We start from the raw sequence: 17,327 nt of genomic DNA on the forward strand, positions 1-17,327 counted from the left end.
TCACCGCTTTGTGTACGTCCTACCGGAGCTTTTACTCAGGCCCCCCTTGGGGGTGGGGATCTTGCTTCCGACCTTGGATCCTGAGGTCCCTGACTTGGTTGCTGCTGGGCCTCTACCTGCAGTGGACACACAGACACACAGAGCACGGGGGACAAACGTGAGCCAGGGTGCAAAGCCGCGGTGACCGTACGAGTGGCCTGGGGTCGCCAGACATGGGGAGGATCCGAGCATGAGGGGCTGGGACGCTCCCGGTCACCCAGCCCACAGGTGGCCGGGCTGGGCCGGCAGACGTGAGAGGGGGCTGGGCGGCCACTCGAGGAAGCACACGCGACGGCAGGAGAGGAAGAAGAGCCAGCGGAGGCGCCTGACGCAGGTCAGAGGAAAGGGCTGAGCCGCTTCCCTAATGTTTAGTTTCAAACAGTTCCCGAAATGACAGACCAGCAGCCAGGTGACCAGGGCCGGGTTACCTGGCTAGGAGGCCGCGGGGGCTCCCCCAGCACCTCGGGTCCTCATACACGTGCACGCGCCCGTGCCTGGCGCTGAATGAGCACGAGACACATTTCCTCGTGTTCTCGTTGATCACAGGGCCCCAAAATAGAGTCGTGTATCCAAGGTCCACAATAATTTTCTAATGAAAAACAACACTCTTCTGTAAGGCATTCTAAATCCTACAGAAGCAGCCAGAACTGGGACTCAGAAGTCAGGTCGTGGCGCCGCCTACGGGTCTCCTACTGAACCCCCAGTTTCTGGGCACTGGTACCCACGGTGCGGAGGGACACGAGACCCAGTGTGCACCTGCGAACACCCGCGGTTTGGTTTGTCAACTCCGTGAGTGCCACCGCGGAGCCTGGGGAAGCAGGGCCACGTGGAGGGGCTTCGGCCAGAGCTGGTGCTGACGACATGATCGCCCTACTTGTTCGGGACCCAGGGACAGGGCCAAGTCCGGGGCGGATGCTTACCTGGCGGCAGCGTGGGCGCCTTGCGCAGCACGTGCGTCCGGCGCAGGTTCACTGTGCAGCCTGCGGGGCCCATGAGGTGGGCCTTCCACGCCTGAAACGAGAGGCAGGTGGAGTGGGAACCAGGCCACCAGTGGGGCCACTGAGACGACCGAGCCAGAGGTGGCGACGCGCTGCGGCCGCGGGCGTGGGTCCTGAGCTCTGTGCGTGTCCTGCCTTGGAGCCCACTGTGCTGAGTGCACGGCCGGAGCACCCACGTATCTTGAGATGCTGCCTGCACTTCACACCTTTCCCAGCTCTCATCACCGCTGAGCAAACACGCCAAGACCGCTGTCACGTGGGGTGCACAATGTGCGATGGTCCAGGGGCACAGGGTGCAGGGGCTGAGGGTGGCCCTGCTGGACAGCCAGCAAGGAAGAAGGGCCCTCGGTCCTACAATGACGAAGAGAATTCTGCCAGCACCCGCGATGGGCCAGGAAGTGGCGGAGCCCGGCTGACACCTCGAGTGCAGCCCTGGGAGACCGCAAGCAGAGGACCCAGCCAGGTCGTGCCTGGACTTCTGACCCACAGAAACTGTGATAGAATAACGGGTGTTTAAGCTGCTTGGCGGGTGGTGCCACGTTAAGAAAACACGGAGAAAGCAGAGGAAAAGCAGCACAAGCCTGCTAGTGCCTCTTTACAGTTGACTGTGAGTCAGATGCCATCCCCTCAAGGCAGACGCTGGGGGACTTGTGGGGAGGGCAGGAAGGGAAGGAGGCCACTGCCAATGTCCGTGCTGCTCAGAGCAGGGAGCCGACTGGTCTCCAGAAGGAGGGGCTGGTCACATACGACAGTAAGTGTAAAGGTGACAACAACAACAAAAGCTCAAAGGCTCCTAAATTCTAAAAATACACAGGGAGAGAGAAAAAGTGTGGGCATGTGAGAACAGTTCGTATTTAAGACTAAAATGGATAAACCATAAAAAGCCCCTCGCTCTGTGAGAGGAGGGATGGTGGGCAGGGCAGCAGCTTCTGTCAGGTCTTCCCTGAGTAAGTCTCATTTGACAGACTTCGGAACTGTCTAAGTATCTCATGTAATTGCAGAGCTTGTGTTTGAAAACCCCTGGGACTTGAACACAGACTGAAACAATGAGGCTGAATTGTTAACAACTGGCGACACAAGCACGTGGAGCAACTCCCGTGACCATGAAGCAGAGATGCTTTTGCCCCACGTCTCCAGAAGGAGGCACGGGAGGGACACGAAGAGCTGGGACAGCGTGGCGTCCAGCAGCATCTCCCTGCCCGCAGCACCTGCAACGCTGCTCTGAGCCCCCCACAAGGGGAACGAGCGTCCGAGCAACGCACACTCTGTGACGGTCCGACGGGCATCTCTGGGGGCTGTGGGCACTGATTCTTGGGAGGGAAGGAAGGACACACAGACGTGTGACACCAGAGGTTCAAGAAACCCTTACAGCTCAGACTCCGAATCAGGAACCTCACCATGAACTCTTTTTTTTTTTTTTGGTACGCGGGCTTCTCACTGTTGTGGCCTCTCCTGCCATGGAGCACAGGCTCCGGACGCGCAGGCTCAGTGGCCATGGCTCACGGGCCCAGCCGCTCCGCGGCATGTGGAATCCTCCCGGACCGGGGCACGAACCCGTGTCCCCTGCATCGGCAGGCGGACTCTCAACCACTGCGCCACCAGGGAAGCCCCCACCATGAACTTTTGATGGATTTATCTCAACGTTTTCCCCGGCTCTGTCTGCAAAGAGGCCCAGAATGGTACCGAACCAGGAGCAAGGAGCACCCGAGGCACCCGAGGGGGTCCTGGAACGTCATTTCCACTGCAGGGAACCAGGAACGGAAGGCTCGGTGGGGCACCTTGTTGCGACGGCCAGGAGGCTCTGAGTTCCCTGGGCCACCGGCAGCGCCAGGAGCCTGTCTGCAGAGGCTCTGATGGCCAGAGATCGGCTCGTCCACGCACCACTAAGCACAGCGATGCCAACAGCTGAACACAGCAGACAGTTTAAAGCCATGAGTTCCTGATGGTGCTAAGATCCAACAAGCAAATAAGCCACCACTGGAAGATGCTGGGGACCCAACTTGTCATTCTGAAAACCAGTCAACAATGGAAGAGACCTAAACCTTCACCGTGCCTTCCCCACACACGGCCCGTGAGGGGGCATGTGGTTCCCGTGCTTGTCTCTGTTACGTGTGTGACGTTTTCCGAGAGGGAGAGAGGATGAGCCCTGGACGGCCGGATGGCCGGGGCGCTGAGGGAGCAGCGGGTGGCCGGGCCCACCATCCGGCACGGCGGGGCGTTGCTGGGTCTGAGCCATCCTATTTGCACCACAGCCCCAGGGCTGGGACAAGGGACCCCGCAGTGGACGCAGTGGGTGGACTGCAGGTGGCCGCGGCTGAGGGGCTCAGGGCAGGAGAGGCTGGGCCTGCTGGGCCCCGCGGGAGCTCAGCACGCAGGGCAGCACCGGCGTGGTGTGAGCCAGAGCGATCGGGCTGACACCAGATGACGGGGCGCGTGGAGGAGAGGGTGGGAGACCCTGGCGCCCCCCAGCTAGGCCGCTGTGTCACCCGCATGGCTCACGCTGGGGGCAGGCGGAGCACTGGGCACCAGACACGAGGTAGGATTTCCAACCTGGACGGGGCTCAGCTTTATGCATCACAAGGGACCAGAGCGTTACAGAATCTGGCCAGGAGGCCAGTCTAGGCCCCGACGTGGAGATGAAAAAGCCAAGCCTGGAAAAAGTGAAACCACTTCCCGCTTCCATCCCAAAGAGCCGAGACGCTCCCCCTTCCCGGGAGATGCCACAGGCGTGCTGGGCAGCAACCCTGAGACAGAGCCTCACCCCACCCCGGGGGCCAGCCTCCTCCCGACGCCCGCCATCCCTCCATGTGGCCAGGCTGCCCCCACGTCAGCCCCTCACCTCTTCTCCAGGGGTGAAATTCTCGTGGCACAGAGGACACCGGTTCGCCAGCTTCTCCGCTTTGGCAGCTGAAATGGTTTCAATGACACAAGATCTAGTTACTCCTGTGGGGCGTGAATGGTGGCGCAGAGGAACGGGGGGGCAGGGGCACCGGCAGACGCGGGATCTGCCCCCCAAGCCCCCTAGCCGGGCCTCCCGGGGATGGCGCGAGGGTCTCGGGGGGCTGCGGGGGCACTCACGGTTGCAGTCTCTCGTTTTTATGTGTCTGGGCAGCTCTTCCTTTAAAACGGCCTCGCTGCAGCGGTAACACTCCCCAAAGCCGTCCTTTTTGTCACACTCCGTCAGCAGGTGTTCCGTCAGGCTGGAAATCTCCACCACCTGGAAGCCACGACGGGACACGTCACACGGCTGAGCACCCCGAGGCGCGTGCGGCCTGTTACGTGCGCAGTCACGTACACGTGGCTGGAGACCTCGCATCCTGCTTGCCATGCTACCTCAGGAGCATCCAGAGGCCACGGCTAAGCGGGGAGGGGGAGTGACGGTTTACCCACAACACTAACCCTGACCTGTACTCTGAAGAGCTCAGGGGTCTATGTGGCCTTGGGTTCAATCCCAGTTCCCAGCCATTTCTAAGAACGTGCCCGGAAACGGGTCACAAGAAGAGACCCTTTCACCACTGTGACCTCTTTGCCAGGAGGGGCTTGTACACACCCTAGAGCTTCACGCCGCAGACTCTCGCTTGCTGCCACAGGAGCCAGGCCACGCCGGGTGGAGGAGTCCACACCGCCAACCGGGGGGCGGGGGGAGCTGCTCAGAGGGTGGGGCCTGCCCACCCCGCCCCTGCAGGCCTGAGAGCACCCAGGACAGGAGAGAAGGTCACTCCCCTTCTGGTTCCCCTCCTCCGTCTAAAGGAGGGCTGGCTGCATAGAGGAAAGATGAACAACTGGGGTGCACGAGGACCCCTTCAGCAGGGTGCCCAAGCATTAACCCTAGAACGGGTCAGTAGGGTGGACAACATTAAAATGAAAAGCTCCTGCTCGTTGGTGAAGAGGCCAGACACAGTGTGGACACCACACATTCAAGTGGCGAAGGACGCACATCCGGGTGTGTCGGGAACGACTACACGTCAGCAATAGTGGGACCGGCGCCCAATTCCAAGTATGGGTGAGAAACTAGAAGTGCTTCGCAAGAGAGGCAGCGAGAGGCCAGCAGGGGGCAGGGCTCCAGCCCGGCATCGCCAGGAGAGCGCGGCGGGCGCGTGCCAGGTGGCGACCGCGAGGCTGGCGAGGACGGGGGGCGGCTCCCGCCCAGACACTAGGCGCGCGGCTCACACTGGCCCTGCAGCTGGACGCGAGCCCACCCAGCCGTCCTACAGCGAGGTGTGCGCCCAGAAAAGTGCGTCCGCACGCGCGGAAGATTACACAAGGGTGTCTGTAGCAACGCTATCCCTAACAGTCTCAGCCCAAACCCAGACGCAGTAGGAAGGACTGATAAATCGCGGTACATTCAAACAATGGATTACTGTACGGCAAACCCAGGCGTGGCGTGTGATTCCACTTCCGTAAAACTCACAAAGCTAGAAACAGACATGAGGACAGTGATGGCCCTGGGGAGGAGGGTGGGGTACCTTGGGGTACGTGGCCCGCTGGTGGTTACATGGATTTGTTTATCCTGCGATAATTCAGGAGCTGTAACACCTACGACTTGTATACATTTATATATATGTTATACTTTAATAATAAAGTAAGAAAAATCAACCCCAACAAAACTTTCCCCATAACTTTTCCTCTGAAAATGCTAAGATTTGGGACATTTTTGTGACTCGGCCTTCGGGAACTGCGTGTCCAGCTCGCCGGCCTGGGTCTTGCCCGCCCGTGCCCAGCACCTGACCTGTTTGCAGTAGTCACATCTCGTCAGCATAAGACAGTGCTTCCAGTAATGGAGATCCAGGCCTTCTTCTGTGAAGGAGTCGCTCCGCTCCCCACAAAAAATGCATAAACTGAAACAAAACAGAAAGGTAAGAACTGAAGCACAGACCCAGTTTAGCCATCCCCATTCTGCTGGCTCCCGGGGAGCTCCGTGACACCCCCCGTGCCCAGCCTGCGGCCACCATCCTGGACCCACTGAGTGGGCTTCAGCTTGACCTGGAGGCACGGCTGCCCCTCATAGAGGGGCCTCAGGAGGGGCTGGGTAGCTCCTCTATCAAAGGGCGTAAAAAAGAGTCTTTACCACATAGGGGTTTGAGATAAAGTAGCTTAAGATCCCTTAGAATTCTAACTCTGTCAGCGTCACCAAGCAGAAAGGATATTTTAAATCACAAGAAAAGATTAGACCAAGACATTTCCCTTAAATTCCTTGTAGATTTGTCTCAGCCACAGCACAGGAGAAAGCATTTTGCTGCTGTAAAATTTGAGCCTTCCATATTCAATGTCCTGTGATAAACCATTGTGGAAAAGAACATGAAAAAGAACATATATGTGTATAACTGAGTCACTCTGCTGTACAGCAGAAATTAACACACTGTACATCAACCATACTTTCATAAAACACTAAAAAAAATTTTTGGCCTGTAACAGGACTTCTGACAAACAGCCTGCTCATTTCTGTCGGGGAAGAGAGGAAAGGTTATCTTGACTCACAGCTGACGCTGCCTGGTTTAGAGGGCAATTTCCTAGCTTTCAAAATCACTGAGAAGAGCCAATGAGTTCGAGTAATCCTAATGAACCGGGGAGAATGTATTTATCTGGCAGCATTTTTATGTGGTTAGTCCCTCTGCTTACTCTACAGTGGGTTAGAGACAACTTTACTCACTTATCTAAATAGTGATTATCTGGAATTTCTGGAGCATTAGGTGGGGCCGCTTTCCTTCCTTGAGTGTCTAAAGAAATTAAAAAGAAAGCTATTTAAATAACCTTTTGTAGAAAACTATTTTCAAAGTTTTAGTAACCAGTTAACCAGTTTGATGGGAAATACAGTTTAAAAGCTACAAGTTAGTAAAGGTAGTATTTTGCATTCAGCCCTGAAGCGTCGGAGATGCAGACATTCGCGGCGTGAATACAAGTGGTTTCTACGCAGAGCTTTCATGATGTGCGTTCTACGTACCCTGATTCTTGGCCTTCGCAGCTTCACTCTCTTTTTCCTGAAACACAAGAACAGAAAGATCAGAGACAAATGGCTGCAGCGCGAGTGAGAGTCTACGCAGGGTCTACTGTGATCCTGGAAGCATGACCTTAGGCTGTGTGGTAGAATCTCCATCTGCAAACAACACACTTGTTTGAAAGAGTCGCCCTCTCAATCGTGGGCAGCAGTCTCCTCCGTCCTGCCCTCCACAGCCCCGCCCCCGGGCTCCTGCCCGCCCCACCCCCGTCTCCATGGAAACCAGTCGTCCTCAAGGCCACCTGCACCCCCTCCGGGTCGCCTGCCTATCATCAGTGTCTGCCGGCCCGAAGGACGCGCCTTGGGCTCCCGATGGCACGTGACTCTCCTCACCTGTCTCCTCCAGGCCCTTCTTAGTCGGGCTCCCAGGGCGCCGCCTGCGCCCCCTCCAGGACTCAGCCCGCCCCCCGTTTGTCCGTACAGACCCTGACGGTGCTTTCGCCCAGGTCCCAGGCTGCACACCCATCTCTATGCTCGTGACCCAAACGTTTGTGCCATCACCTGGGCCTCTCTGCTACCCAGCATGTACTTGGGTCTCTTAACGTCACTTAAATGTGACTTAACCAGACCAACCCCCCCCTCCCCCACCCACAGGCTCCCCCTCACGTGTGCCCCTCGCAGCCTCTGGCGCAGAGGCCAGAACCGCCAGTCTTCCAGGTATTCAGGCCACGAAGCCTGGAGACCCCAGCGGCTCCCACCCCTCCCTCCTGTTCCAGGTGTGGCCTGTCCCTGACCCATCAGTGAGCCCCACAGGCTCTGCTTCAGCACCCCAGGAGCCTGCCCTTCCCACCACCTGCAAACACAGTGGCCAGGGCGCCCGTTACTTCCCCTGTAAAGGGACCCCTGAAGGCTCCGCAGGCCACGGCACTGCTGCCCTGGGGGCCCCGCCACGCAGTGTCATGCGGTGTCAGGCGGCGTCAGCTGGCCGCCTCCCTCCTCTGGCTTCCTCTTCCCCTGAGCGGGCACCACACCCTCACGCACCGTGTATCTGCCTTGTGGGTCTTGGCTTCTGGGCGTCCCCACAGTGGGAGGTGACAGCCGGGGGCGCACTGCTGACCGGAGGAAGGACAGGTGCGGGGCCCTGTGTGTCCACGGCGGGAAGCTGCCCCTCTGCACCGAGCTCGCCTCCTGCCGCTCGGGGGCCTCCCGGGGGCTCCTCCCGTCACCAAGCCTTCCTCCCTGCACTGGCCAGTCTGCCCCACCTGAGCCTACTAGACCCGCGTGGCCTGGGCTGCTGGCCACTGGTGGGGGAGGCGCATCTGGGACTTGCAGTTTCACGGGAGGACAGGGACGAGCCGGTCCCCTATCCACGGCATTAAGTGACACAATACGTAGACACCGTCTACTGTGCAGAAAATCAAAGCTTACACGAGAGGAACTTCTCTCCAACCCAAGCTCTGAATACAGAAAACACACGAGAATACAATTTTAGGACTGGGAAAGAACTTGACAGACTGATATTAAACTTGCAAATAGGGTTCACGTGATTTATACACCTACCAACTAAAGAAAGCAAACTTACACAAATGGATTCTGGGCATCAAAAACAATTCTTATTAATGAGAGATGGGTTTGTATATCTTGCAGGGAGACAAATGAACAATGCCAAAAGTTAAATTTTAGTTATAAAATCTACCTTAATCTATGCTTTGAACAGACTAGACAACTGATTAGTAATTTAAAAATCTTTTCCTAAAACTCGTGAGCAATCGGGTGATTTAAAAATATTCTGCCGTGCAGTGGTTGAGGGTCCGCCTGCCGATGCGGGAGACACGGGTTTGTGTACCGGTCCGGGAGGATCCCACATGCCGCGGAGCGGCTGGGCCCGTGGGCCATGGCCGCTGGGCCTGCGCGTCCGGAGCCTGTTGCTCCGCGACGGGAGAGGCCACGGCAGTGAGAGGCCCGCGTACACCAAGAAAAATACTTTCCCTGATAGAACCGGCGAAAAAAAAAAAAAAAAAAAAAAAAAAAAAGAAAAAAGAAAAAAAAAATATTCTGCCGTTCTCAATAGTTTTGGAGCTGGATGGTGGTGGTGTCTACACAACGATGTGAATGTCCTCAATGGCACAGAACTGTACACTTAAAAATGGTTAAAATGGTAAATCTCATGTTATGTATATTTTACGATAATAAAAAATAGAAAAAAAGATTCTGTCATCCTCCTGCAAGATGGCTTCAGTGATCCTCTCAGGACAAGGACAGCAGGACGGCACCCACCCTCCCGAGCGGCTGTGCCGTGTGGTCTCTACTGGAGCAGCGGCCCTTGTTCCTGCTGCATCTCTGGAGCCCAGGGCAGGGCTGGCCCAGTGCAAACACTGAAGGATGAAGACGAGCTGGAGGGCAGGCCTCCATGCCCCGCACCACAGACGCTGTGGGGACGCACAGCCTGGTGACCTCGGCAGCACCCAGGCCGGGCACTGCTCCCGCGCTGCCCCACTGGTCCCCCGCCTCCTCTCTTCTGATCCTCGGTGGCCGCTTTCCCCCTCTTCTCACAGGCATTCTGACAAGCCAGCGTCCAGCGGAAACGTCACTGTCACTTTCTGTCACAGGCACTTCGACATACATTCGGTCGTATTTTCTTTCTTTTTTGCCATTTTTAGTCACTTATTCTTTTTCTAAAAAGCGGTGGTCAGAGCACTTCCCAGGAGACTCACCCGCATGAGCACAGCCGGCCTTATGCATCTACGTCCTCTCCCTTTTACTATCAACTTAAGGAACTTAATCACAAAAACCAGTGATGGCACAAATTTAAATCACAGAGGCAGGGCCCTTCAGAAGGGACACGTTTCACACAACCAAACACCGTCTGATGCCCCCTGCGCACTAGGACTCAGTGCTTCCTGACCGGCAGCATTGGCCCCAAACCTTCCTCTTTTAGTGCGCGGAGATCAGATCTTCATATGCAAGCTTCTTTCCCTCCTTTGCCTCTAAAGGAGGCGAGAAGCTGCAGAGGGGATCCTGTCCCTCTACCCGCTCCCCGCTCCGCCAGCGCCTGCAGCTCCGAGCTTCCTCTCTGAACACGGCTGGGCCAGCAGCACACTTCACCCCGGGGAGAATGATGAGCATGCAACTGTTCCTTCCCCTTTTTCATTTCTGATTCTGTTGATTTGAGTCTTCTCCCTTTTCTTCTTGACGAGTCTGGCTAATGGCTTATCAATTTTGTTTTTCTTCTCAAAGAACCAGCTTTTAGTTTTATTGATCTTTGCTACTGTTTCCTTCATTTCTTCTTCATTTCTTTTTGATATGATCTTTACGATTTCTTTCCTTATGCTAACGTTGGTTTTTTTTTGTTCTTTTTTTTTTAACATCTTTATTGGGGTATAATTGCTTTACAATGGTGTGTTAGTTTCTACTTTATAACAAAGTGGATCAGTTATACATATTCAAATGTTCCCATATCTCTTCCCTCTTGCATCTCCCTCCCTCCCACCCTCCCTATCCCACCCCTCCAGGTGGTCACAAAGCACCGAGCTGATCTCCCTGTGCTATGTGGCTGCTTCCCACTAGCTATCTACCTTACGTTTGGTAGTGTATATATGTCCATGCCTCTCTCCCACTTTGTCACAGCTCACCCCCCCCCCATATCCTCAAGTCCATTCTCTAGTAGGTCTGTGTCATTATTCCTGTCTTACCCCTAGGTTCTTCATGACATTTTTTTTCTTAGATTCCATATATATGTGTCAGCATACGGTATTTGTCTTTCTCTTTCTGACGTACTTCACTCTGTATGACAGACTCTAGGTCTATCCACCTCATTACAAATAGCTCAATTTCATTTCTTTTTATGGTTGAGAAATATTACATTGTATATAGGTGCCACATCTTCTTTATCCATTCATCCGATGACGGGCACTTAGGTTGTTTCCATCTCCAGGCTACTGTAAATAGAGCTGCAATGAACATTTTGGTACATGACTCTTTGAATTATGGTTTTCTCAGGGTATATGCCCAGTAGAGGGATTGCTGGGTCATATCGTAGTTCTATTTGTAGTTTTATTTTTATTTTTATTTTTTTTGTGGTACGTGGGCCTCGCACTGCTGTGGCCTCTCCCGTTGCGGAGCACAGGCTCCGGACGCGCAGGCTCAGTGGCCGTGGCTCACAGGCCCAGCCGCTCCGCGGCATGTGGGATCTTCCCGGACCGGGGCATGAACCCGTGTCCCCTGCATTGCCAGGCGGACTCTCAACCACTGCGCCACCAGGGAAGCCCTATTTGTAGTTTTTTAAGGAACCTCCATACTGTTCTCCATAGTGGCAGTACCAATTCGTATTCCCACCAGCAGTGCAAAAGTGTTCCCTTTTCTCCACACACTCTCCAGCATTTATTGTTTCTAGATTTTTTGATGATGGCCATTCTGACTGGTGTGAGATGATATCTCACTGTAGTTTTGATTTGCATTTCTCTAATGATTAGTGATGTTGAGCATTCTTTCACGTGTTTGTTGGCAGTCTGTATATCTTCTTTGGAGAAATGTCTATTTAGGTCTTCTGCCCATTTTTGGATTGGGTTGTTTATTTTTTTGGTATTGAGCTGCATGAGCTGCCTGTAAATTTTAGAGATTAATCCTTTGTCAGTTGATTCATTTGCAAATATTTTCTCCCATTCTGAGGGCTGTCTTTTGGTCTTGTTTATGGTTTCCTTTGCTGTGCAAAAGCTTTGAAGTTTCATTAGGTCCCATTTGTTTATTTTTGTTTTTATCTCCATTACTCTAGGAGATGGGTCAAGAAGGATCTTGCTGTGATTTATGTCATAGAGTGTTCTGCCTATGTTTTCCTCTAAGAGTTTGATAGTTTCTGGCCTTACATTTAGGTCTTTAATCCATTTTGAGCTTATTTTTGTGTATGGTGTTAGGGAGTGATCTAATCTCATACTTTTACATGTACCTATCCAATTTTCCCAGCACCACTTATTGAAGAGGCTGTCCTTTCTCCACTGTATATTCCTGCCACCTTTATCAAAGATAAGGTGACCATATGTGCATGGGTTTATCTCTGGGCTTTCTATCCTATTCCATTGATCTATCTTTCTGTTTTTGTGCCAGTACCATACTGTCTTGATTACTGTAGCTTTGTAGTATAGTCTGAAGTCAGGCAGCCTGATTCCTCCAGCTCCATTTTTTGTTCTCAAGATTGCTTTGGCTATTCGGGGTCTTTTGTGTTTCCATACAAATTGTGAAATTTTTTGTTCTAGTTCTGTGAAAAATGCCAGTGGTAGTTTGATAGGGATTGCATTGAATCTATAGATTGCTTTGGGAAGTAGAGTCATTTTCACAATGTTGATTCTTCCAATCCAAGAACATGGTATATCTCTCCATCTGTTTGTATCATCTTTAATTTCTTTCATCAGTGTCTTATAATTTTCTGCATACAGGTCTTTTGTCTCCTTAGGTAGGTTTATTCCTAGATATTTTATTCTTTTTGTTGCAATGGTAAATGGGAGTGTTTTCTTGATTTCACTTTCAGATTTTTCATCATTAGTATATAGGAATGCCAGAGATTTCTGTGCATTAATTTTGTATCCTGCTACTTTACCAAATTCATTGATTAGCTCTAGTAGTTTTCTGGTAGCATCTTTAGGATTCTCTATGTATAGTATCATGTCATCTGCAAACAGTGACAGCTTTACTTCTTCTTTTCCGATTTGGATTCCTTTTATTTCCTTTTCTTCTCTGATTGCTGTGGCTAAAACTTCCAAAACTATGTTGAATAAGAGTGGTGAGAGTGGGCAACCTTGTCTTGTTCCTGACCTTAGTGGAAATGCTTTCAGTTTTTCGCCATTGAGGATGATGTTGGCTGTGGGCTTGTCATATACGGCCTTTATTATATTGAGGAAAGTTCCCTCTACACCTACTTTCTGCAGGGTTTTTATCATAAATGGGTGTTGAATTTTGTCAAAAGCTTTCTCTGCATCTATTGAGATGATCATATGGTTTTTCTCCTTCAATTTGTTAATATGGTTAATCACATTGATAGATTTGCGTATATTGAAGAATCCTTGCATTCCTGGAATAAACCCCACTTGATCATGGTGTATGATCCTTTTAATGTGCTGTTGGATTCTGTTTGCTAGTATTTTGTTGAGGATTTTTGCATCTATGTTCATCAGTGATATTGGCCTGTAGTTTTCTTTCTTTGTGACATCCTTGTCTGGTTTTGGTATCAAGGTGATGGTGGCCTCGTAGAATGAGTTTGGGAGTGTTCCTCCCTCTGCTATATTTTGGAAGAGTTTGAGAAGAATAGGTGTTAGCTCTTCTCTAAATGTTTGATAGAATTCGCCTGTGAAGCCATCTGGTCCTGGGCTTTTGTTTGTTGGAAGATTTTTAATCACAGTTTCAATTTCAGTGTTTGTGATTGGTCTGTTCATATTTTCTATTTCTTCCTGATTCAGTCTTGGCAGTTTGTGCATTTCTAAGAATTTGTCCATTTCTTCCAGATTGTCCATTTTATTGGCATAGAGTTGCTTGTAGTAATCCCTCATGATTTTTTGTATTTCTGCAGTGTCAGTTGTTACTTCTCCTTTTTCATTTCTGATTCTATTGATTTGAGTCTTCTCCCTTATTTTCTTGATGAGTCTGGCTAATGGTTTATCAATTTTGTTAATCTTCTCAAAGAACCAGCTTTTAGTTTTATTGATCTTTGCTATTGTTTCCTTCATTTCTTTTTCATTTATTTCTGATCTGATTTTTATGATTTCTTTCCTTCTGCTAACTCTGGGGTTTTTTTGTTCTTCTTTCTCTAATTGCTTGAGGTGCAAGGTTAGGTTGTTTATTCGAGATGTTTCCTGCTTCTTAAGGTGGGCTTGTATTGCTATAAACTTCCCTCTTAGAACTGCTTTTGCTGCATCCCATAGGTTTTGGGTCGTTGTATCTCCATTGTCATTTGTTTCTAGGTATTTTTTAATTTCCTCTTTGATTTCTTCAGTGATCACTTCGTTACTAAGTAGTGTATTGTTTAGCCTCCATGTGTTTGTATTTTTTACTGCTCTTTTCCTATAATTGATATCTAATCTCATGGCGTTGTGGTCGGAAAAGATACTTGATATAATTTCAATTTTCTTAAATTTACCAAGGCTTGATTTGTGACCCAAGATATGATCTATCCTGGAGAATGTTCCATGAGCACTTGAGAAAAATGTGTATTCTGTTGTTTTTGGATGGAGTGTCCTATAAATATCAATTAAGTCCATCCTGTTTAATGTATCATTTAAAGCTTGTGTTTCCTTATTTATTTTCATTTTGGATGATCTGTCCATTGGTGAAAGTGGGGTGTTGAAGTCCCCTACTATGAATGTGTTACTGTCGATTTCCCCTTTTATGGCTGCTAGTTTTTGCCTTATGTATTGAGGTGCTCCTATGTTGGGTGCATAAATATTTACAATTGTTATATCTTCTTCTTGGATCGATCCCTTAATCATTATGTAGTGTCCTTCTTTGTCTCTTCTGATAGTCCTTATTTTAAAGTCTATTTTGTCTGATATGAGAATTGCTACTCCAGCTTTCTTTTGGTTTCCATTTGCATGGAATATCTTTTTCCATCCCCTTACTTTCAGTCTGTATGTGTCTCTAGGTCTGAAGTGGGTCTCTTGTAGACAGCATATATATGGGTCTTGTTTTTGTATCCATTCAGCCAATCTGTGTCTTTTGGTGGGAGCATTTAGTCCATTTACATTTAAGGTAATTATCGATATGTATGTTCCTATTCCCATTTTCTAAATTGTTTTGGGTTCGTTATTATAGGACTTTTCCTTCTCTTGTGTTTTTGTCTAGAGAAGTTCCTTTAGCATTTGTTGTAAAGCTGGTTTGGTGGTGCTGAACTCTCTCAGCTTTTGCTTGTCTGTAAAGGTTTTAATTTCTCCATCAAATCTGAATGAGATCCTTGCTGGGTAGAGTAATCTTGGTTGCAGGTTTTTCTCCTTCATCACTTTCAGTATGTCCTGCCACTCCCTTCTGGCTTGTAGAGTTTCTGCTGAGAGATCAGCTGTTAACCTTATGGGGATTCCCTTGTGTGTTATTTGTTGTTTTTCCCTTGCTGCTTTTAATATGCTTTCTTTGTATTTAGTTTTTGACAGTTTGATTAATATGTGTCTTGGCGTATTTCTCCTTGAATTTATCCTGTATGGGACTCTCTGTGCTTCCTGGACTTGATTAACGATTTCCTTTCCCATATTAGGGAAGTTTTCAACTATAATCTCTTCAAATATTTTCTCAGTCCCTTTCTTTTTCTCTTCTTCTTCTGGAACCCCTATAATTCGAATGTTGGTGCGTTTAATGTTGTCCCAGAGGTCTCTGAGACTGTCCTCAGTTCTTTTCATTCTTTTTTCTTTATTCTGCTCTGCAGTAGTTATTTCCACTATTTTATCTTCCAGGTCACTTATCCGTTCTTCTGCCTCATTTATTCTGCTATTGATCCCATCTAGAGTATTTTTCATTTCATTTATTGTGTTGTTCATCATTGTCTGTTTCATCTTTATTTCTTCTAGGTCCTTGTTAACTGCTTCTTGCATTTTGTCCATTCTATTTCCAAGATTTTGGATCATCTTTACTATCATTATTCTGAACTCTTTTTCAGGTAGACTGCCTATTTCCTCTTCATTTGTTAGGTCTGGTGGGTTTTTATCCTGCTCCTTCATCTGCTGTGTGTTTTTCTGTCTTCTCATTTTGCTTATCTTACTGTGATTGGGTTCACCTTTTTGCAGGCTGCAAGTTCGTAGCTCCCGTTGTTTTTGATGTCTGTCTCCAGTGGCTAAGGTTGGTTCAGTGCGTTGTGTAGGCTTCCTGGTGGAGGGGACTAGTGGCTGTGTTGTGGTGTATGAGGCTAGATCTTGTCTCTCTAGTGGGCAGGTCCACGTCTGGTGGTGTGTTTTGGGGTGTCTGTGGACTTATTATGATTTTAGGCAGCCTCTCTGCTAGTGGGTGGGGTTGTGTTCCTGTTTTGCTATATGGTTGGCATAGGTTGTCCAGCACTGTAGCTTGCTGGTCGTTGAGCGAAGCTGGGTGCTGGTGTTGAGATGGAGATCTCTGGGAGATTTTCGCCGTTTGATATTATGTGGGGCTGGGAGGTCTCTTCTTGACGAGTGTTCTGAAGTTGGCTCTCCCACCTCAGAGGCAGAGTCCTGACTCCTGGCTGGAGCAGCAAGAGCCTTTCATCCACTCGGCTCAGAATAAAAGGGAGAGAAAGTAGAGAGAATTAGTATAAGTAGGAGGAAATAGGAAAGAAAGAAAGAAAGAAAGAAAGAGAGGAGGGAAGGAAGGAAGGAGGGAAGGAAGAAAGAAAGAAAGAAGAAAAGAAAGGAAGAAGGCAAGAAGGAAAGAAAGGAGGGAGGGAGGGAGGAGGGAAGGAAGGAAGGAATGAGGGAAGGAAGGAAAAAATACAGAAAGAAAGAAGATACAGTAAAATAAAATAAAGTATAATAAAGTTATTGAATTAAAAAAATAATTATTTAGAGGAAAAAAAAAAGGGAAGGATAGAACCTTAGGACAAATGGTGGAAGCAAAGTTATAGAGACAAAATCTTACATAGAAGCATACACATATACCCTCACAAAAAGAGGTAAAGTGGAAAAAATCATAAAACTTGCTCTCCAAGTCCACCTCCTCAATTTGGGACGATTCGTTGTCTCAAAAAGGGAAGGAAGGAAGGAAAGATAGAAAGAAGGTAAAGTATAACAGAGTTCTTTAAATTAAAATTAATTATTAAGAAAAAAATTAAAAAAAAAAATGGTCGGATAGAACGCTGGGACAAATGGTGGAAGCAAACCTATACAGACAAGATCTCACACAGAAGCATACACATACACATTCACAAAAAGAGGAAAAGGGGAAAAAATCATAGATCTTGCTCTAGAAGTCCGCCTCCTCAATTTGGGATGATTCGCTGTCTATTCATGTATTCCACAGAGGCAGGGTACATCAAATTGATTGTGTAGCTTTAATCCGCTGTTTCTGAGGCTGCTGGGAGAGATTTCCCTTTTTCTTCTTTGTTCTCACAGCTCACAGGGGCTCAGCTTTCGACTTGGCCCTGCCTCTGCGTGTAGGTCGCTGGAGGGCGTCTGCTTTTTGCTCAGACAGGACGGCGTTAAAGGAGCCGCTGACTCGGGGGCTCTGGCGCTCTCAGGCCGGGGGCAGGGAGGGGCACGGAGTGCGGAGCGGTCCTGCGGCGGCAGAAGTCGGCGTGACGTTGCCCCAGCCTGAGGCCCGCCGTGTGTTCTCCCTGAGAAATTGTCCCTGGATCCCGGGAACCTGGCAGTGGCGGGCTGCACAGGCTCCCCGGAAGAGGGGTGGGGGCAGTGACCTGTGCT

At 49.8% G+C, this 17,327-nt stretch overlaps 1 protein-coding gene across 1 annotated transcript in view; it reads right to left on the minus strand.

Annotated features, from left to right (window-relative positions):
- The window catches only part of CEP104 (centrosomal protein 104), a 53,156-nt gene continuing 35,829 nt past the window's right edge, over positions 1 to 17,327 (minus strand). Inside the window, exons 15-21 of the mRNA XM_007448959.1 lie at positions 6,979 to 7,015; positions 6,688 to 6,754; positions 5,767 to 5,875; positions 4,116 to 4,254; positions 3,877 to 3,944; positions 960 to 1,050; positions 1 to 116 (exon numbers count right to left, since the gene is read on the minus strand). Coding sequence (XP_007449021.1) covers positions 1 to 116; positions 960 to 1,050; positions 3,877 to 3,944; positions 4,116 to 4,254; positions 5,767 to 5,875; positions 6,688 to 6,754; positions 6,979 to 7,015 — 627 coding nt within the window. The remainder of the gene's footprint in view (positions 117 to 959; positions 1,051 to 3,876; positions 3,945 to 4,115; positions 4,255 to 5,766; positions 5,876 to 6,687; positions 6,755 to 6,978; positions 7,016 to 17,327) is intronic.

This window comes from Lipotes vexillifer, unplaced genomic scaffold, assembly GCF_000442215.2.
Source record: "Lipotes vexillifer unplaced genomic scaffold, Lipotes_vexillifer_v1.1 scaffold835, whole genome shotgun sequence".
Lineage (NCBI taxonomy): Eukaryota > Metazoa > Chordata > Mammalia > Artiodactyla > Lipotidae > Lipotes > Lipotes vexillifer.